Source organism: Poeciliopsis prolifica, unplaced genomic scaffold (assembly GCF_027474105.1).
Source record: "Poeciliopsis prolifica strain line A6 unplaced genomic scaffold, Auburn_PproV2 SCAFFOLD006, whole genome shotgun sequence".
Classification (NCBI taxonomy): Eukaryota; Metazoa; Chordata; class Actinopteri; order Cyprinodontiformes; family Poeciliidae; genus Poeciliopsis; species Poeciliopsis prolifica.
In genome coordinates this window covers 10,148,918-10,172,143 of record NW_026562381.1, presented here as the reverse complement: position 1 = coordinate 10,172,143, position 23,226 = coordinate 10,148,918, and the positions used below count along the sequence as shown (strand labels likewise).

At 37.1% G+C, this 23,226-nt stretch overlaps 1 protein-coding gene across 6 annotated transcripts in view; it reads right to left on the bottom strand.

Moving 5' to 3' along the window:
* Positions 1-23,226, bottom strand: part of LOC129360700 (protein diaphanous homolog 2-like) — a 431,171-nt gene that overhangs the window by 231,836 nt on the left and 176,109 nt on the right. For all 6 annotated transcript variants that reach the window (XM_055031060.1, XM_055031065.1, XM_055031064.1 and 3 more), the window contains one exon: positions 22,417-22,531. In XM_055031060.1, coding sequence (XP_054887035.1) covers positions 22,417-22,531 — 115 coding nt within the window. The remainder of the gene's footprint in view (positions 1-22,416; positions 22,532-23,226) is intronic.

The following is a 23,226-nucleotide window of genomic DNA, read 5'->3' as shown; positions in this document are numbered from 1 at the left end:
TATTACAGGAAAGAGTGAAAAAAAAAATTGTGGCCTTGTCTGCTTCAGCTCGCATTTTACTTCCAAACTGTTTCACACTTCCTTTTCTTCTTTTCGTCTTTTTCATGTCCTAATTGGCTCTATCAAGTAATGAAGGTCATCAATGCTGTGCTCTCACTGGTAGTTTGTGCACCTGATTGGGTACAGCACAGCCCTAATTATCACAGAAGAACACATCAGCTTTGACCCTCAGCGGCACCTCGTAGTGTCGCATGTAGCTACATTTGTGTAAAGTCGTACACACACACACACCCGAGCACACTATTTTTTTCTTCTTTTTAAGAAAAAAGGGCGAGAGATAAAATAAAATGCTCCAAGGCCACACACTTAGCTGGCATCAACCCATTACATGCCACAATGACAGTAGCCCTCACATATTCCTTATTAACTGCACAACAAGCTGCCTGGGGTTTTAATTGGGAAAGTGAGCAGGTATTGGCAGTGCATCAGATAGGAGGGCTTGATGGTTATTTCGAGTGGTCTGATATGAATTCCAGGGGGTCCCCTATGTGGCTTTGTTGTGCTTATTAGTCCTCTAAACAGATAACAGATTGCATCTTAATTGGAAATCCCTGCAGTAGCCTTGGTAACCATATGGTAAATATGATCCACACTTTACATCTCAGGAATCCCTGGTAATGGCAACTGGTTAAGAAGGATGGGATGGTTATGAAGTCTCTTAGCTCTTCGTTGTCATTGACATTTTAAGAGAGAGGATAAAGGTCAATGACAAAAATTATATTCCTGACTTAAATCTCAGATTTCTGACTCCTGAAGTTCTAAGAAAAAAGTCAGAATTTTGAAATTACAATCTGGATTATAATATTAAAGAATTTTACAATTCCAAATGTCAGAGTTCTGAGATTATAGTCTGGATTCAGATATTAAAGACATAATATTCCCTGGTCTTTCAGAATTCAAAAATTCAGATTGAAATATGATAAATATATGTATATTTTTTCTAGTGGTCCTAATCCCCTCCTGCAGCCGATATGATTGGCTGTTTTTTTTTTTCTTTTTTTTTTTTTATGTTTAAGGTGGGATTTTTACAGGAATGGAAAAAATAAAATAAAATCACACCACACTGATGTAGTAATTCATGCAAAAGAAGCCCTTAGCATCCTCAGACTAATATTTGTGTTAAAATTCCTTCATATTTTAATATTTTTCATATTTTCTAAGTGACAACTTTTGGTTTTCATTAGCTATAAGCCATAATTACCACAATGTAAATTGTCAAAAGTTTGCAAAGATAATTAAAGCATTCAAAACTTGCAAAATAAGTAAATTAAAAAAAACAATTCAAACCCCTCATTCATTTGTTTTATGTCACTCCGTGGCTCTTTAGAAGTCTTCTTGATATAAAAAACTTTTATGTCGTCCCACAACATTTACATCAGTGCTTTTCTCCTCGAGACACATCCTGAACATGTATAAAAGTTTATGACTGTGAAAAACAAAATGTTCAAATAGACCCCTCAGAGCACTTAGATTAAGCAATTTTACCAACTTTTTTTTGGGGTTAAATTACAAAAAAGGTAAATGATCCTGATCAAATTGTTGAACAAGGAAATAAAACAATGACATAGGGATGGAAACAGTTTAAGGTTACTGTGTGTGTGCATATTGTGAATACATTGCTGCTGCAGGCACTCAGATTTAGTCTGGTTTTAATTGTTACCATAACGCAGTCTGTGTCATTTAACAGAGGATTTCTACAACGGTTTCAATATGTGCAGCTTGCAAAAATCCATAAACAAAGTCCAGTTAACTTATAACACTGCCGTTTTTAAAACTGAGGTATAACAATCATTGATGAACATGTGAGAACTGATATTCAACTGAAAGGGAGATCTGGCATAATATATTTGCAATATCTCAAATGCAAGGCAGACAATCAAAGGCAAAATATTGATCGTGGATAAAATATTGTTCCCAGTCATGTCAATTGGGTCATATGATGCATGTCACTGAGTTGTAATTGTATTGCAGTGAGTAGTATTGAATGTCCAATTAAGGAAGCAATGAAATCCCATTTTCAACATGTCAAGAACTGTCAATATTTTCTATTTTAAAGGCAGACAGAGCAATTTTAAATCTGACCTTATGTCTTTCTTTGACAGAGGCTTTCTTGTTTTTTAGAAAAAGGAAAGTCTGGAAAATCACATTACCTTTCCAGAACTCTTTGATGAACATGGTACATTGTCAAAGCACACATTTTCCATGAAATAAGCATGTAAGAACTCATAAGGTTGTAAATTTAATGGTGAGTTAAACAAAGATTTCCTCTGCTTTTTTATCTGGAAACTCCACAGAACTTTTGGTTGTTTGACCTTACGGTTAATATTTGGCATTACGACCACCTTAGGTAGAGACCTCCACAACAGTTTATAAATGGGGACCAAACCTACATAAATAAGTTCTTTAAGACATTTTCTCATTTTTGAAACCTTAACTCTATGTCACACGTCACAGCAAAACCAGTAACAAGTTGCTAGAGCAGAAGCAGAGTAAGAACATCTGCACTGCAGGGCTGTGCTGAGTGGAATATGACGGTGAGGAGGCAGCGAGCAGTGGTACCCGCCACGCTGACTAACTGCATCTTGCAGCTATAACACCCAAGATAAAATGTTTTATGTCAGGCTTTCGACAGACTGAAAGAAAACATTGTCCAACATATTGTAATTATTTCTATCTCAATCCAGGGTTAGATCGCGAGGAAGTGAAGTGACATTCACAAATAATCCAAGTGAACACCTCTTTACTTTAGGCAGAACAAAGAGTCCCATCATTACTCACAGTGTTATGTCTGCTATTTATTTAAGAAGTGAATAAGTACAATACAAAATGAAAATATATCCCAATGCCAGCTAGGAAACATAGCTTATTCAGTGAGTATTTCCACATTAATTCCTGTAAAGTTCAGAGTTCACAGGCGACTCCATAACAAAGGCTATCAAGATAAAAGCAAGGAGACCTATTAGAAAATGGAAAAAAAGATAAAATCAGACAAAGGTGAGCTTTTTTTCAGGACATCTTCCCAGATAGTCATGCCTGTTGACAGTCGATGCAGGAGAAATGGAGTTATTTCAAGCTCATGTAATTAAATACACTTTGCTAAGACACAAAGGTAGCTGATCAGGTTTGGGAACATTTTCTCAAAAACTTGCGCTGTTTTCTCTCTGATCTTATTTGCAGAGTGTGATAATTCCAATAGAAGTAGCTTAACTTTTTTTGTTTTGTTTGTTTGTTTCTATGTGTTTTACATCATTACAAAGCTTACAATCTGCACTTTCTAAGTCAATAAATAGCCCCCAGGAAGACTTGCTCCTGATTTTGTTGTGGCCAGTCAATATTTACAAAGCTTCAAATTTTGTTAAAAAATTTGAAGCTTTGATTTGAAGCAAATGAGTCTTTGCTTCAAGGTTCAGCAAAAGCTACAGAGAAAAAGATAAGATGTATGATGAGTAACAAGCCACTGTTTGAGCTGTTTAGCTCAGGGTTGACTGAATTAAAAGCATGGGCAGTTTGATAAGGATTTCTGATACTTCAACTTTTATGGATTGGGTTGTTTCCATATCTGTCTGTGTAGAAGTAAATATGTCACACACTACCACTGGCAACAAAATAAATATCAGCATCCCCATTCTTCATTGTAAAATGCCAATGTTGAATAAAGACTAATCTGTTGCCATGAGTAAATATTACCTCATAGCCATAAAACATGAATTTAAATTGACTGTGCAGCAATTACAGTATGAGGAGAAAAGTGTGTTGGCTTATTACGTTGCCTGCCTGACTGTATGGAGCATGAGGAAATACAGTGTTCTCTGGAGAGATAATAATAATAAATCTTGTGCAGCCATAAAAGGGTGTTCCTGTTTCTGAAAACACAGTTTCCTTAACCTAGCTCCATGTATCACATAACCCTTCACTGTTTTAAGACACAAGCACTACATTTTAAGGGACAGTTCAGCTATCCTGCAGCTAACTGTTTTTCTAAGCTGTCTCCACACATAAAGCAAAGGAGCGAACGTCCCTTTGCCAAACGCATTTCATCTTCTCAATGACACGTAGCACTGAACTCATGGTCATGCAGACAGAGGCTCCTGAAAGAAAATATTCAACTTGTCCTTACACAACCTGACTGGGTGGGAGAAAGAAACAGAAGTACAGCACAGGTTGAGTATGCCATCAAATACACATTCACCTCAAAAGAAAAGAAACATGAGAAACTTAATACTCAAGCATCATTTTTGAAAATTACTCCATATAGACACAGTCGGAGCACAATGTCAAATTGTGCGCAATCTGCAGAAGCTATCGCGGTTTTATCTGATGAAATTGTGAGAGTAGATGTGTTATGTTGGTTATAGGTGAAGCTATGATTTACAAAATCCCAATGAGACTGGGAGGGAAAGGGTATTTATTTCCCTCCAACTGCCGACAGATTCATTCCTCTGAGTCGTTTCACTTCATGGGCAGTATCACAGTGCCCCCTACTGTCAGGGAATAGTCCAGAATCACGGCATATCAGGCTGGACTGCTTTTAAAGAGACCGATTAAATATTAAATGAAATGTTTATGTGTCTGTTTTTTTTTTTCTTTAAATATACTAAGACAAAATGATACATAACTATGTATACAAGATTATACTACAACTATTTAGCCACAGTTTAAATGTACCTACAGCAGTTCAAAATAAAAATATGTCTTTTGCATTGATTTTATGCTTTTATCATGTTCAAAATAAATAGATAAAATGGACACTAAGTTTCTCGACTACTAAACTCAGTGAACTGTTAATAATAAATCTTAACAGCTGAAACCTGCCTAACGAAATAGGAAATCAAAATTTTAAAAGATTCCTGTGAGTTTTCTCAATCATAAATTCTATCAGTTTTGATTTGATATATTGTTTCTGATCAACTGAGTTGAGAAAGTGGATATTAGGGCAAAACAATCAATCAAAAACAATAATCAATAAATAGGACTAGCCATTATCAGATATTGCTAATGTCTAAATTCATTTACAAGTGGAAGATTTATATTTATATAATGTTATCCCAGTAGTTTCTATATTTCTAGACTTGAATTTGCCATTTCTGTCAAGTGCAAATGACACATAAAACTTTATCTTGTAAGAAGATAAAGTCTTTTTAACGAGATAAAGAAGAAAACATTCTTACATATGACTTCTAGCTCAGACGAGAAAGAAGAAGCGTTTGTTTAGCACTGACTGCTGTGAAACTGCTTTATAACTTTACTCCTCAGCTCTGATCTGCAACTGACTGCCCCAGACACCTTGAATTGTCGTGCTGCAACAAGCTATTCATGTTTTCTGCAGGGAATGTGTCACATTAATTGGAGCCTTATTAACTTAGTGCTGGAGGACACTGACATTCAAGGCAGAAAAACTCAGCACAAAACAGCTACGTCTGTTGTTGGTATGACAGCATGTTTTTCTTAATTGCAACCGACAGAGCAATAATACAGCATAGACGGCCTGTCAAGGCCAGTGTGCATGTGTCCACGTCAGCATTTCAGACACCAAACATGTCAGAAAAGACAAAACTGTAGTCCGTCCATTTATTTATATTTGAACCATGTTTGCACAGAACCCATTTCCTAACCATCTTCAGAACCATCCTTATGTGTATGATTAACAAAATACCATATAGAAATATTTTAAATATAAACCTGTATGTCTTTTATGAACCTAAAAAGTCAGTAGACATTGAGAATGAGGAAGAAAGAAACCCATAAGTTGAGCAAGTAGAGTAAACAAGGAAGGCTCCATGTTGTCTCATGACAAGTGATTGAGTATGTACGCTTGTAACCTTCATCTTCACTTTCCCTCGTGTCACTCGTGAATAACAGACACCTTCAGTCACACAGCGCAATGTAAAGGCATTTTTACTGTTCACTGCACACTCAACTGTACTTACAGCTCATACGAGTATGCTCATGCATACAAACACCAGAGAGCCGGGAAAACTCTTCAGTTATGACAGTGTTGAATATTTTAACGCATGTACCCAACAGTGCCAACAAGGACTTACAAATATATGCATTAAAGCTGGAGAATGCAAAGACGAACCCCAAATTAGCCGATTTTGAGCTTTATCTGCCCTTATTGGCAGCAGTTTAAAATCAGAACCTTCTCTGACCAGTGAACACATCATATGAATGTGCTAGCATGCCATAATGACCGCATTTTTTTTGGTGCAGATTCTTGTTACTGACTGAAGAAGAATCAAAGCTTGCAATTTCAGAATCAGTAGGGTGTTTGAAATGAAGTCAGGAAAAAAAGCTATCTATTTTCTTTTATATTTTGATACATTTTAAGGTCATTCAAGCTGTGAGAGAGAGAGAGAGAAAGAGAGAGAGAGTGAGAGAGAGCGAGAGAGCAAGACTTCCAAGAGTCTTGCTCATCCAGTATATCTACATGAAAAAGCTCTGTTATTAATGTCAGTAAAGTGTTTAAAAGTAAAGCCAGAGGAAGAACAGGAAAGCTAGAAGTTATTTAGAAAGGAACATATTTTCCCCATTATGTTGAGAAATGCCTGCTTTTCATTCAGGCTGCGAAAGAGCAAGAGAGAGCAGGACTTTCAGCAGATAACAGGAAGGCTAAAAGGAGTACACTAAGAATAATTTGGAAGTGATTGGAGCCTTTTAGAAATCTCTTTTAGCAATGTTACCTGTTTTTACCATGATAATTGCTAAGATAGACAGATATAATGCATATGCATTATATCTCTATATTTCTCTGTTTAAAAAAAACCTGAAACCTTTTTTTCAGTGACTGCTTTCTTATATGTGTGAACTCAAAGCTACAAGGCCAGAACCAATTATTTCTCATCTATGTTTCTACATCATTGTATTCAAAGAAAAAAACTGGCACCAACAGGTCAAAGCTTCACAAAAACAGAGTTCAGCTACAATATTCTAAGTGCATATATAAATACAGTATGCATATGAGTAGTGATGAATGAGCTGTCAGAATGACCAGACTGAGAAAATGGTGCTTATTCTTCCTTCCACATCTGAATCATTAAACTGTAAACAAGTCTGGTTCCTACTCCTACTTTTTAAGCTACTGAAGCATTGAAAACAACCAGTAATGTGCCATTAGTGAAAACAGTGTGTTCAGAGGTTTTCCTGACAATGAAATGTCACTGGAGTCTGTTATAGCTTTCATGCTGGTATCAGCACCCACCTGTGTCTAAGTATGTATACGAACACCCTGAGGGGAACTGCATTGGACTCTACAACATACCACCACGATTGTAGAACAATGGCACACTAGCTGCTCCGCTGTGGGGCCGTTGCTACTTTTCTAATAATCTACCCAGCATGTGTTTATCTTTGTTGGACCAGGTTGTCTGGAGGAGGCAGTCGGGGAAAAAGGATGCAGACAGAATCCTGCCAGCCTGCGAGTGAAGAGCCTGCAAATCCAGAGGGACAGCTGGCTTTGTGTGCGAGCGTGTTCATGTGTGTATCTGTCTGAGAGACGGAGATGGCTGCAATACAGTTATGCCAACACGAGTTATGGTCTCACTTACACAGACACACACACAAAACATTTAATTGCCAAAACAAAAAAAAGTCTCTCCCGAGCGCCATTGTGTCTAATGTGTTCAACGTTAATCTTACCCTTTGGGGACATTTGTTACTGTGTTAATTACACACCACCAGGAGCCCTAATTAACACACATACAAATATGTACACGCATCAGGAAACACAATGCGTACACAATTCACGTGCAAAATGGGCAGCGCAGATTAAGTGAGACAGCCCAATATGGGAGAAGCAAAACTAATGAAGCATTCAGAGGCAGTCAGGTCATTCTGGACTTGCTTTGGGGTCAAACAGTCTCCCACTCGTTTAATGAACAAACTCCGCACTCAGATGTGTGGAGAGACTCCTGGGCTGGAGTGGCCGGCGTGCCCTGCTCAGTCAACCAACACACCACCGGCTCATCACATCCTGCACAGGCATTTCCTTTCACCACTGTGAATGCTTTGGGAGAATATTAGAAGTGCGAGGCAAACTGCAATCCTGCAAACACGCACAACAATTAACCTCAGAGAATTTTCCCCTGCCCTCGTGCCTGCCTGACATCAGTGCTCATTAAGGTCCGCTACTCAGTAAAAGTCATTAAAATACGCAGCAAAAGAAACAAACAAACAGAAAAGACCTCAGGACCATTAACAACAACTGCAGGTATTTGTCTCTTCCCTTTTAACATCAGGAAGTTTAAAAAGAGAAATTTTCTTTTCGCCCTTCTGGAAGGTGGACCACCAGCGTCAGGGGCAGAGTAATAACTTACAAGGTGACCGATATGCACCTGTCTTTCCTTTGCCTTCACTAAACAGCGGGACGTCTAATTACATTGCAGGGGCTTTCACACGTTCAATTATAGATACAGTTGTAGCAGATTTGTAACACATAAATTCCGCAAAGAAATTGTCCCAGCTTACTCAGGATGGATAACCTGGCAGAAATCTACAAGTTAAAAGCTATTTCCTGGGCCATACTGCAGGAACTGATCACAATGGGGATGACTGTCATCTTACTGTCCAGGTGAATTACACTAAACTGGAGTCTATGGTAAATCTAGACTTCCCTTGCAGAATGGACATACAGTTATCTCCGAAAATGACTAATAGAAATGATAAATCTTTATATTAAGACTAAATATAAATATAAATATTAAATATAAATATATTTAATATAAATATTAAATAAATATATATATAATAAATATAAATATATAATATTTAATATAAATATTAAATATGGCAAAAATTTAGTGCAAATAAATCAATGAATAGCTTCAAATAGTTATCATAAGTCAAATCCAAACCATTTTTTCCAGTTTTTTAAATTATTGCCCCACTGATGACATAGTTCCAATAAAAGTCATCAGTGACATTTATTGGAATTGCCATAAAGATTGCATATGCAAAATACACAAAATAATGCATAAAACACCACAGAATCTTTCAAAATAAAATAGTAAAATCTCAGCCTAAAATTGTTGTATTTTTAAAAATGTATTAAAAAAATCTGATCATATTACAAGAAAAACTGAAGCATTCATAGAACTAACTCAACCTAAAACGCTGCTGTAACTTTGAACCTACATGTGGAAAAATGCTATATCAAAATCAGGAAAAACAGTGAGGACATTATTGATTTAACTAAATGCAGGTTTGTAAAATATAATAGTATTTTTATATTTCCCAGGCAATTATACTACAACATAACACTATCAAGAATCTCTGTTCCTTTGAGTTGTGATAATGCACTGTATAGAAATGTGATTTCACACTACAATGACATCTGATGCCTTGAAATTGGCCTCTGTCCCTTTAAGAACATCTGCTCTTTCTGACACTCTGAAACTCCAGTCGTTTTTTGGGTGAATAGGTGGCACTTTGTATGAGTAAGCAGCATTAATACAGCCCTGAATGTCTGCCACAGAAGATTCAAGGATTCCTCAAACATGAATGAATGAATCAAAGCAACACTCAGGATGTGTGTTTGATGGGAGAATGACAGTAAAACATGATAAACAGCTAAACAAATTGATTTTGCATAATAGCCCAATTCAATCTTTTTTAAATTCATTTTAGAAATGTATTTACTATAAGTTTCGTATTGGTTTAATGTTAACATTATGCTCAGTTGTATAGGTTGGACCAAACAGGCATCAGCAATGTCTGTTGAATGACATGCTAATTATCAACATGCTAATTTGTCATGTGTCTCAGTGAGTCATTGAGCTGCTGTTTGTGGTGTGAAGATACTAATGATTGCTATGATGCTTAAATATTTTACGAGGAAATATTATCCCCCCTGACACTGCCATAATATTTCAAGCCTGTATGAAAAGCTGAGAAATATGTCTAAGAAAAAGCTGGATATAGCAGAGGTTATACAGCTGCTGAAACATTTTAGGGATTGTGACGCTTCATAATTTAGCCATCAAATCAGTCGCCCTCCACATTAAATGCTAGCAAGATATTTCATTTTAAAGAAAAATATATGTTCAAACTGAAGTCTGCAGTGACTTGTAGGGAACTATCACTTTATAACTTTTTTAACTCTCCATTTCAGTACAGCTCAATTTGATAAAAAAATAAATAAAATAAAAAATTAACCACATTTTCTTTGATTCCGATATAAAATATTTACTGAATTCCTCCCACTTAGTGTAATTAAAATTAAAATCAAGCTGTATCAAGCCTCGAAGGTTAATTTATCTCACACAGTGAGTCTGTGGTGTCTTTGTATCCTGGGGATGCCTGTGGCCTTACAAAGGTTAATAAGCTGCTTTACCTCAGTCTTAGCTTGGATTGGGATAGAGTGGAAAAGTTAAAAAGAGAGGCCAGGAGAGCAAAAGCACCTTAATACAAATCCCCGAACTCAAACTAATCTTGTCAAGTCTTCAAAACCTCTGGTTTCTTATTTAAACAGTTTCCAGACATGCATGGACCTGTACTCTCTACGGAGCCAAACATTTATACACAAGTTCAACATCAGTCAGCCTTTATATAGCAGAGAGCACCAGAGGTCAGGGGTCTGGGTATAATGCGGAGATGATGAAACACCTTCTGGAATACATTGTTCAGCTGTCTGCACGCCCACTCTGGATTTTAATGTTAACTGAGCCGGTGTTGCACTTTAATGCACTTGATTTGATGTTACAGGCTGGGGTATACCCGTATATGTTGCAAAAGCAAACGTTTAATTCCCATGACCCTGCTTCCATCCTGAAGTGTTACTGATATACTTTCCTTTCACTTGTGTGTGTAGGTGGAGCAAAAGTGCAATAACAGTGCAACACCAGCCAAGTACACGCAGTTTTGCTATTTCTGATGGCTGACTGTAGTAGCACTGAAGCATCATGCTGTGTAGAATTTATTCATGTTTCTGCACAGTTCCAACCATGTACATATGTTTACTAAAACGTGATAACGAGGGAAAAACAAGTTTGAAAAAAAAAATTAAATAGGGAAATTCTGAAAAGTTCCCCCCTGCTGCTACAGCTCCAACTAAAATTCACAACCCATCAACAGTTTAATCTTTATACTGTATATATACTGCTTATATTCTTAAATTTACCGTACAATGTCCTAGGAAGTAGTGTTTTATCTTAATAAAAGTGTTTCATAACAGAAAGTACCATATGTAGGCAATAAACTTTAAAGCATCAATTACAGTAACACTATTGTAATTCTTCAGCTGTCTTGTTTGTTTTACTAGTAAAACAACTTATATTAGGCATGTTTTGCTTACTAGTTGTAGTTGATCATAATGAAAAACAGGACAGTATGTAGAAAAAATCATTGTTTTTTTTTTTTACATGGGCAAATGAAAAATACTAGTTCTTAACCTTTGCAAGAGTGAACTTGCAAAAATACTAAAATATTTACAACCTCTTCCAACGAGATGACTGCTTATTACCATAAACTAAACAGGCTCTCTCTATAGCAACAGAAACACATTTTAAGCTAAATTCAATATGGACAAAAGCAATGTTCAGCTGTCACCAAGCTCATCTGGAGCCAAACTCCAGCAGTCTGATTTTTGGACAATTCCCTTGGAGTGTCACTGCTTCTTAGTGTTTTTGTGCATTTCGTTTTTTTTTTTTTTTTCTGTTTTGGTTTAAGGCGACTGTGGAGCGTCACCTGTAATCAGACAGCTCTGTCTAACTTACTTCTCAAGCTCTCTCGTCTGCGCAGTAATTTACCTCACAGTGGTGCGAGAGGTCTTGATTATTTATATTCACGGAAGCACCATCTTGAACACAAAGGATTCAGGTTGTTTACCCATCCTGCAACTGCCATCACAGGTCCTCTCTTTCCGCTCCATGCTGCTCTTTTTCTCCGCTCACTTCCTGCCCAGCTGTGGGAATGTCAACCACCCCAGCCTATTTAAGACCACAAACCAATTCCACCACAGAGGCTCAAAGACAAATTAAACTTAATGCCATGTAACCAACTCAGCCTGCAACTGTGCACTGTCAGGCACAGAGCTAGCCAACAGAGAAATGGGGACCAGTGGGCACCTTTTTGATCAGTGTGCAAATCACGAGTCGACATGGAGTCAAATAAAACGCGCTTCTGGAGATCGGCGTTAGACGACGAAACCAGCAGTTTCAGTTCGATCTTGCTTAAAGTGACATAAAAAATGCAGCATGTGGTTGATTTGTAATGGCTTGAAAAACAAAGAAGACCAACTGCTTAGGTGAAACAATAGCGATCAACCCCTGAAATGAATAAATAGTAATAAAAAAAGCAGACAATGCTGAGTCAATGGATTACCAAGAATGAATGTATGAAAAAGGTTTAAAAAGCTGCATAAATGACTTCATTTCTCTAAGATACATTTTCTTATGAGAACCATTTTAATACTGTAGGCAATTTCTGTCAATACCAACTTTTTCAGAAATGAATAAACGAACAAAAGTGTCACAAGACTCTAAAGTGACAAAACTTTTTAATTTCCTCCTTATAGCATTTAAAATGTCCAATGAAATGCAGCAAGCCATCCATGAAGAGAAAAGTGAGCCATTACACATCAAGTATTCCCTATAAAACTCTCCGCTCTTGTACTCTTATTTCTGAGCTTGGATTAGATATGCACTCCATATTCTGCTGCCTGGAATCAGGGGGCTTATTTAATGAAGCTCCATTGGGGCTTTTTCATGCGAAAAGCTCCAGTGACAGTGTTGAAATTGTCCTCGTCTTAAAGGCAAGACCTATTGTTAATAAGCATCCTGTCACTCAATTAGGCAGGCTCATATACACTGTCTGTGCAGATGACACATAGAATGATGCACTGCGAGGGCAAGCAAAGAGAAATGCTTGAAGGTAAACATATTTTTTTGAATATATTACGATGCTATTACACTGATACAGATTCTTATTTATTAGGGCAATGGAAATTTATTATCTGAGACATAAAGTTGCATCAGTAAATGTCATGGAATGTTAATAGTGGTAGAAGACAGCCAACATTGCTTATTATGAAAACTAGGTATAATATATATATATATAATATATATATATATATATATATATATATATATATATATATATATATATATATATATATATATATATATATATATATATATATATATATATAAGGGAACTTTAGCATTTGCAATTCAAACCAGATAAACATATACACTGTATAAACAGACACATAACCTTTTTTAACCTCACTGTCTGACAAATAGGTCAAACTTTAGGTCAGTTAGGATTACCTGAAAGGATTTTTACAAGTTGAATGCCAGAATAGTATGTTTCATAACATGCCTTTCAACAGTAAGAGAAAGCCAAGATGATGAACACATAGTTTTGTGGGCTTCCAGACAGTTCACAACATTTAAAATACTTAAAATCAACCTTTCATTTTCTACAAGTATGCCTTGACAACATTCTTTATTGTAGATCCTGCTCCTGACCAGAGTTATCAATTTTCAGAATCAGTCAGGGGTTAAAATAAAAAAACAGGAAAGAAAAAGGCAATTTCTACAATTTGTAGAGATATTCTGCTGTTTATTAAAGCTCTGTGTGAGAGAGGGAGAATTTCAGCAGATGACAGGAAGTATAGAAGAGTATAGATGCCAAGTTTTCTGTTTTGTTATTCTCTGTCATGAAGCATGGTGAATTTGGAGGAGTGAATGTGAGGATCCATCAGTGATGAGCACCACTAACTAAAAGTTTCAGTAACCTTAAAGGACTAATCCTAAAGTCTGACAACAACATGGTACTTAGAGGAAGTTAAAGTGCTTCCCCCATCATGTGTCAATGACAGAACATGTGTTATATCACCCTCCAGAGGATCAAATTTGTTGTTGCATGTCAACCTTAAGCATTGCTAACTCTGTTGGGTGATTTTGCCTAAACACAGTAGGGCTTTTATCAGAAAATGTGCTGGAAATCAGTGGAACTAAAGTCTGTTACTGTATGGGGATCCATTCTAGGTACAGAATGAATATAGCTTACTGAACGAAGACAGGAAATGGAACTGCTGTGTTTTCACCCACTTCAAAATAAGAGCATGAATATAAACATCTAACTACTTGAATAATCCTTAACGGTTGATCAAAACTAATCAACACATCAACAGTCAAACTATATTCAAATGAAAGATCACAAAAGGGCCAAGTAATTCATTTAAGAAAATCTAAGTGTGCTACATTTTTCTAACTTAGCAAAAGGCCAAAGTGCTAAATTAAAAATTAGCTTTGCTATTAGAGTATTAGCAGATTAGTGGAAATGTGCCCACCACTGGAATCTATATTTGTAAGAAGACACACAGCAAAAACTAACCCTGCTAGTCAAGCAGGGTTAGAATATTTAAAATATTTAAAATGTCAACGTTATCATTTTATGTCTTTTCTTTCACACACATTGTTTTACAACAAAAGGATGGAAGAAAAAAAATATTGTCAATGTGGTTCCTGTGTTCTTATTTATCATGAATCAGAACCATCTCCAACAGCAATAAGCAGACCAAATTGTTTTTTTTTTCAATAAAAATTATTGTGCCTGGGTAGAAAGCAAAAACAAACTTAAAGAAAATGTAATCTTAGCAGAAAAAAAAGTACTTTAGCTCATAAGAGGACTAAAACAATTACAAAGATATTAAAGAGAAACAGGCATGTCTCCAATTTCTGCTTTGTGAAACCAAAGGGAGCAGACATTAAGTATCAAAACAAAATATTTAGTTTCACAGGCAATATTTATTTTTAAGAGACAGATTTCATGACTGATTTCCTGATCTTCATCGTACCTGAAGAGACATAAAAGTTAGCAGGGTGCAGAGTTGGGAGGCTGAAAGCGGCAGGTATCAAAGACAGCTAATATTCAGAGGGCTAAAGTTAAAGTGCACCGCGATAGCCGGAATGGCTCTCATCTGAGAAGAGAAGATTAAAATCAGTGGGACATCGCAGCGAAGCAATATGAAGTGGGAAAGAGAGGAAATTTCTCTCTAACATACACTCCCTCACTCTCACACAGATGGGCGCCCACACGCACACACACACATAATATAACATCCTACAATAAACTAATTACTCGTCGTTAATATTTAAGAGCCTAATTTCCATTCCTATGTAGTATATTAAAAACGTGCAGGGATAAGCAAAGAAAAGGGCTGACCCTGAGATATTCACAGCAAGCTAACTGCTCCAAACAGAGAGAAATGAACATCAGAGTGTTTTCTGTTTTATTGAGACAAATGTCTCCTGCCTGCACTAGCAATTAATGGCCTCCCTTTTAAAATGTGGAAAATGGTACAATTTGAGGCCTTCCCTTTTTTCCAAATGGGATAATAGCCTCTTTGCCTTGTTTTAGGCAGTAATGGACTTTAAATGCAGAACGTGTGACTCACTGCTTTAGAGATGAAGAAAGGTTATCGTATTTATTTAGTAAAATGTAGCATCTCTTTTTTCAGGCATTGAAGACAGATTGTGAAAAGGTTATAGGCTAAAATTCAGAGCATTTAGGCGAGACCAAAACTGATAAACAATAACAATAAGAGAGTGAGTCCTTTCCAAAGGCTGGCCTCTAATCCAAATTATAAAAAGCAATATGGCTCCTCACCCAGGGTATCATGTGAAAAGGGGAGACTTCAATTGTCAACGTGGTTTAAGTGAATGACATCTCTAATGTTCTGCACATCTTCTTTAGTCATGATGCAGACTATCAGAAATATTTTCACATAGCCAAAACTTTACTTTCGGGCTGCGGTAAATATGACAATAGTTCTAAAAACTGGAGACACAGTTCAATATCTACTTTGCTGAAAGTATGGATGCGTACAATTTTAAATTGTAAACATTTTTATATTTTTTGGGGGTTGTTTTAAATAAAATCTGGATTTATTTAGTTTATACTTTGTCATGAAAACTTTGTTTTCAATTATATATAATATTTTTAACTTTATGTCTTTGCTCTGGCTGCTGACTACTTGTGCAGATTAGCAATACTTTTGCAATTTATGTATTAATTTATACAAGCAGTACCCTCCAGGTCACAATTAAAGTCATCACTAACTAGAGAGGCCCTTTCTCAATTAGCACAATCAATAATAAACAGCCTTATTCTTCTGGGAGAACATGGCAAGCCATCAAGTTTAACTCCCAAACATGTTGACAAAATAAAATACTTAAAGCTTATTAACATACACAGGCGCTAAACCAAGGCAGACTCTCCCAGAGTGGATTGCACTGTCTCTTGAGTTAAGCTTAAACTCATTAAACTGAGACCCCTATTAATCTGCAGCTAAAAAGACAGAGCTTCAATAAAAGTAGTTTTTCAAGAGCGACAAGCTTTTCAAAACATTGTTTTTTCACCAAGACATGTTGTCAATGAATTAATAAAGCTTAATGGGATTATAATATTCTGAGAAGCATTCATCTGTGCAACTGTTGCTTCATTTCTCACTGTTTTTGTTGGACTGAATGGGGGTTACATTCTGCTGGTTAGCATCAGCTTTTCCTGACTGAGAGGTGGCAGGGAGTCATGTGAGGTGGCCGACTACAGAAGAGTGTGCTTGATCCAGCGACCAGGTCAGCCCCGATGTTAACAGAGTTATCAGGCGACCTATTAGGGAGAGTCAGGGAGCCGGCTAAACCCCCCACTGATTCCATCATTACTGCCGTTGTTACAGGGTCATTACCACCCTGCTGCTGGGGCTTTGTAGCAGGGATTGAGAATCTGCTGGTGTCTTCACCACACCGGCTCAGTGGGGAAAGTTAGAGTGTGGGGGTAGAGTTGTGGGAACAATGATGAAGGAAAACGGGAGTCGAAGTGAGCAAAACTACTGAAGGATTTGATCATATCCCTTGGTATGAAGGGGAGGATGATTGTGCAGCCATCACTTAAAGGAAGGCTTTAGCCAAGTTACATTTTCAGAGATGACCTTTAGAGCAGCAACACAGTGGGGTGAGGGAAGACACAATGTTAAAGTAACATTTACAACAAAAAAGCAAGAACAAAGTAGAAAAGATTTTTAGAGTTGTATCAATCAGCATTTTGTTTTTTGTTACAGATTTCTGGTTTTCAGTGTGGTCTGACCTGGTGATTCACATTTAGACTATTACTGTTTCATTTTCTAATAATCTTAACACATAAAAGCAAAAAAAAAAAAAAGAACCACATATTTATTGATAGAGCAAGTAATATGAATTGCAGGATTATCCAGGTTTATTGGCAGCATTTGTTACTGATATTCATCAGATTTTTTTAGACTCAAAAAAGCATACTATAGTTCTTTAAGGAATTAAAGGACCTCAAACTTGATTTACGAAAGGTTAAACAGTTAAGGAATGCTTTATTTGACACAAACCAATCCAAAGATTGGAGCAAGGCTCAGACAAAAGAGGAATTGTTTGTTGTTTGTTTTGATGCACCAAGTAAACATAAAAAAGAGGAAATAATCGAGGAAGAATGAACCTTTTCCCATCTATTTTCAAATAAGTATTACATATCCGAATATTTTATACAGAAAATGTTAACTATTTCAATTAAAACAAGTAGAACTATTACAAATTAAAATATTTGCTGAAACAATTTAATCTTTTTCAGGTTTTTTGTTCACAAATCCAGAGTGAGTGTGCATTGAGAGATGCAGCTTAGTTTGCAGCTTTATTTGCCGTTAAGTCCTCCTCCCTTCTGTCCTCGTTATTTGTGCTGAGAAGCCCAGAAATCATCATCACAAAGTGGCACATGCCCTTTGTCCATCAGCAATTGATGTGGGCAATGGAGGAAACATTTTGGAGGAGCGGGTGTGTGAAGTTTGCCAACATCAATCTTGTTTCAAATTGAACCGCAAAGTTACAGCTGAATGGATTGGCTTTCAAATGCAGGAGGCCATGGCTACACGGGATTCAATCCCAGAGTGAATCTGATTTGATCCCGTGAGCCATACAAAGGCACAACCCACTGATTGATAAAGCGAAGTGAGGGGAGATGAGTGAAAGGAGTAAAAAGAGACCCAAGTCAATGTGGGAGGGTGGAGCGACGGAGAGGCTGGTGCACGCAGAAAAGGAAGAAAATAGATGAGAAAGCAAAAAAAAAAAGAAAAAAGGAGAAGAAATGTGTGAATGGAGAATAAAATAACACTTAGCAAGACCAGGTAGTTCTACAGAGCCCATTTAATGGCTTCCACACAAATTGTAAAGATGTGAAAAAGCGTGGCACTGACAGAGGGAAAATGGAGATGTCTGTCTACGATAACAGATTTTTTTTTATCTCTGTGTGTGGCCGATAACAATTTTATGATCACAAAGCACAGAGTCGCACTGGAGGTACGTCTAACCTTGACATCAGCTGCTGAGGCGTTCCTTCAACAATTTTTTTAAGTTTCACAAATATTTTTTGCTCACAGAAAAATGGCTTTTTTGTCAGTTACCATAGAGAAATTAAATGAAGCATTTTGTGCTTAAACAAGTCAAATGTCACAAACAAAAGTTAAATAAGTTTACAATTAAAAATAATACACTTACTTTAGATTTCCAGGGAAATATGAAATTTCTCCATAGCTCTGATTGGGTTTTTTTGTCCAATAAATATTCAGAAAATTACTCATATATGAGAAAAACCCATTCCATTACATAATTATTTACATATTCAATTCTTTTCTGGTATTTCCTCACATGAGGTTTGGTACATATGAATAAATGTAATTAATGATATTTTGCTAGATAATTGTTTTACTGTGTTTTGTTTAAGTAAAATGCAATAGACTTGGAACTTACTTGAAGAACATGCATCATTGTTATATTTATATTAACTGTACTATATTTTCCACCTGTGTTTAAATTTTTCCTTAATGCATAAAATCATATTGAATCTGAATTACTTTAACTTATTGAACCTCTGAATTTTGGGCAATGTAGGACATTTCTATTTCCATTCTATGCTCGTCTTTTATTGGAATTTTCTGTTATTGACCAGAAAAGTTGTGTAAAAAAAAAAAAAAAGAGGGTGTGAAAACTTTTGCAAGTCCAGTGTGTGTAAGATGGACTTGCATTAATCTCAATATTTTTTGGGAGCTGAGATCCTAAATCTTAGAGATGTGAGAAAATTGTGGTGATGGAAAAGAGAGGGTAAAGTTGTGTAGCATTTATTTTAACAAATACAGCTAGATGTATAAATTGTACATTTCTTAATATTTCAGTGTCAAATATTTTAGACAGGTGGCCTGGACACTCAAAATCACGAGTCCATGCGCACACATCTCAGGAAGCTTAACAGCAAACTGGATTGTTCTGCATTTATTTACAAATTTTATGAGTCTAGAAAAGTCCAAACAAGCCACTGAAGGAGACACTAGGAAAACAACCAACAAACAAGCGTAAGTGCCAATAACGGGCACTGCTTATTGTTGTTCTGCCAGCTTTTACAGCATTTTCCCACAGAATTATCATCATGATTATACCAAGCACATGTAGCCTGGGTATCAAAATAAAATGTTAAAGTTATTGATAGCTAGAGAGCGTCATCCATCACATTAAAACCATCGATTTCTGTTTGTCAGCCCGCTCGACTCGGCTACCCGAACATCTTAAAGTAGCATTGGCAGCATATTTCCACAGCATCGGCGTCCCAAAAACGGACACGCTAAAAGAAATGAATAAGTGTGCCACTCCTAGAAGACTGAAGCAAAGCCCGAAATCCCTCTTGATTATCATTTCTTTTCTTGGTAAAACTCATTAAACAGCAAGACCTATAAAAGCAGCAGGGGAGATGACAGTCTTGCATTCTCAGTTGTTTTAGAGGCTTCTGAGCGCAATAAGCGTCTGAAAATTGGGGGCTGTTAAAGCGATTCTTTTTTTTTTATTAGTTTCTGTCACTGCCAAAATGTTGCTTTTCTACAATGCCAGTAACAAGCACGAATCCCAAGGAGGGCGGAGATAACAGAAGCTTTTTTGCTGCATTTTCTCAGGGCAGCTCTGTAGGGAAGGCATTTACACCTGCTTGCCTCATCTTTCACAATACACTAGGCCCCCAAAGTGTGCTTTACTTATAAATATCCACATCTTGTGGCAAAGATGGAACCATAAAAAGCAAAAGAATAGCTAACAAGTCATGTATGGGTGTGTGTATGTGTGTCTTTTAAAAAAGGACAAATATCTCAGACAAATGGAGTCAGTTTACACCTGTGATTCGAAGTTAAATCAGTGGAAAGGCTTCATGATGTGTCGTTATTATGAAACTAAATCCTCAGGAGGAAATTCTGAAGAGCTTGGTCTTACCAGTTAAATGCCAAAACAAATGTTTACCTTCACCAGCTTCAATTCAGAGTTAAAGAAAGACTCCATACAAATAGTTATGATAACTACCCAGGAGATTTGTTGACAAAAGCAACCATGAATTCAATGCACTTGACAATTCAGCATGAATCATGAAACGCACAAGAGGAAAACAAATGAACTACTCCCTCATTTTAGGTAAACCCATCTTAGCAGGCTTTCGGAGCGGTACCATCTACATCAAAGCCCGTCTCGCTGACTTTCAACTCTACCACTCCACTGACGGGGTGATGAGGAGGGAGGGTGTCGGGGTGTTCAAACATTAAACAGCATTTTTCATTCATGAGAAAATCATGCTCTGTTTCAACAATAGAGGGAAAAAGGGCTGATTCAGTCAAGTCGCTGCAGGGGTAATTGATAGGGATCCAGCGGAGGTAACTCCCAGGGGAAATGCTGGATCATGAATTCCTACCATGCCAGCGGGAACACGGACGATCTATTGAGGTTCTTTTTTTTTCTTTTTTTTTTTTCCACAAACCCCTGTGGGCAAGAAAGTGAAGTTAATAAAGAATATAAAAGGGCATCTGAAGCTTAAGTACAGCCATGTGTTGCAGAACTACAAATATTTCACTGGCTTTTGAATTCAGAGTCAATCTGAAAAATGTATCTCAGAAGTAGGGTAAATACCTGAAACACAACCTCAGTAAATACAAAATGTAATTTTTAAATAATAAGTTCATTTTGGGGGGAAAGGTACCCAAACCACAATATTCATTAAGGTACGTTTGTCATCAGGCAGATTCCGATCTCATTCCAGACTCACAGAAGTCAATCAGAACCTGACGACAACATGAAATAACCTGAATAAGAGATTAAGAACAACTAATATCTGTGATGTTGAGTTAATGTGTCTATTTATTCAATAATTTAGAGGCAAAAAATGTTTTTTTTGAACTGAAAATGTTTTAATTGAACCCCACGACTAATATCCATATCTGCAAAGAGAAAGACAGATAGATGCATAAACATCTCACCAATATCTTTTTGTGTGTTTTTATGAAGAGTATAAAATGTATGACTGCCAAGCCCTGTCCTTGTTCCCACTTCATTAGGCATTGCAACAACTGTTCTTTCCGAGCCACATCTTCTTTCCATCTGTATCACTCTGGAAAATCACCTTGCGGCAGCCCAGGGAAAATTGCTGTTCATTTCACAGTAGCAAAAAAAAGGAAATGAGACTAGTTTGTGGACCTGGAGGCTGTGAAAGAGGCAGAGCAAGAAACTGCTGGCAAGCTGACTGGTGTCCAAACAAACGCTGGGTGATAAGAAAAAACTTGCAGGATTCTGTATAGTTATGTCCACACACACTGACAGAGCTCAGATTTGACTCTTCTGCGCTTGACAGGGTTGACTTTTCCCCTCCCACTGCTGCTAGAATTAGAGGGGTGTACATACTGTCAAAGCAGTGGAAAACAATCAAATTGTCATGGGGGGATACATCAAGTGCTCTCAAACACCCTCTTCCACTATAAAAAACAAAGAAAAGCTCAGCACTGCAACTCTTATCCATAAGCAAGTTGGGTTCCTCGTTGTGTATCTGAGAAACAAACTGGCTGCGACAAGTAAACTCCCAGAGCTTCCTTCAAAGCCTCACATCCATCCTGATAGAAGATTGGCTTACTGGGCTGGAAAAGGCAAGAAGCAAACCAAGCATAGCTGCCACGTGTAAAAGTTCAAGATTGTGCTCAAAACAAAAGCACAATTGCTTTTGTTTTGGGGGGGAAAAAACAAAAACAAATCTGCAACAGCTCAATGGACACAAAAATCAAATGCTGTGTGAAGCTCAGTGACGATTTATGCTTTCTTTTAAGGAAAAGCAGGCTAAATGGGATGTCTGACACAAACAAAAACATTTAAACTCAGAGCAGCCAGTGATTATATAAAAAATATAAGCTTTGCTTTAGGTTAATTATCATCTAAGTGGGAAAAAATGTGTTGCCACAAGATCAAAGTATCCATCGCCTTTGAGGCCAAACGAAGCATGCGTGAGGAGATTAATTAAGGTGTGGTGGAGAGAGATGACACCTCTTACCTTTACTCTGTGAGGAGAAGCACAGGGAGAGCTGAGCAAATAGGTCAGGGTTTTCAAACTTCTCTTCTTTGACTTTGATCCAGAAGCAATTCTCTGCCATTTCCTGAGGCACTATCTGCAATGACACAAGGATTCCATTATCGCCACAATCAGAAACCGTCATTCCATCAAGCCGCCACTCAAACTTCTTCTAGCTGGAAGATAGAAGAGGTTTTGTGAGTCTTTTCCTGTGTGTGGATACACGCATGACCTTGGGTGGCATACTGAGCATCTGAGTGGCAAACGGGACTTACAAAGGAAAAAGTAAACATGAAAATGTGAGGCTTGAAATTGTGAATTATTTGACTATGGTGAAGATAACAATCTTTCAACACTGTCGGGGCGACAGACATGAAAGCTTCTCATTTTTTCATCAGAGACTTGGATGAGAGAAAAAGCTCTAAAAGTAACCAACCACACAGAGACAATACTTCATCAGTAGAGTGGACCCCTGGTATTTATGGGGCTTAGGGACCACAGGGGTGTACATACTGCAAGCAGCTAAAACTCACAAATACTTCAGATCCTCTCTAAAAAGGCTTAGAAATTCATATTCTAGCATCCACAGTCCTCCTTATTTTTGATGTTGGGGGTACAGCCAGTTGTTACAAAAGCAAATTTATTGTACTTCTGGATTTGCTTCCTTGCAAACAGCAACCAATAGCATGTTTAAGGAGATTTATTATTTGTCATTTAAACTGCAAAGAGCAATCCAGGTTATTTCTGGGGTATTTTCTACCATTTAATACCATTACAAACAAACTCAATGCA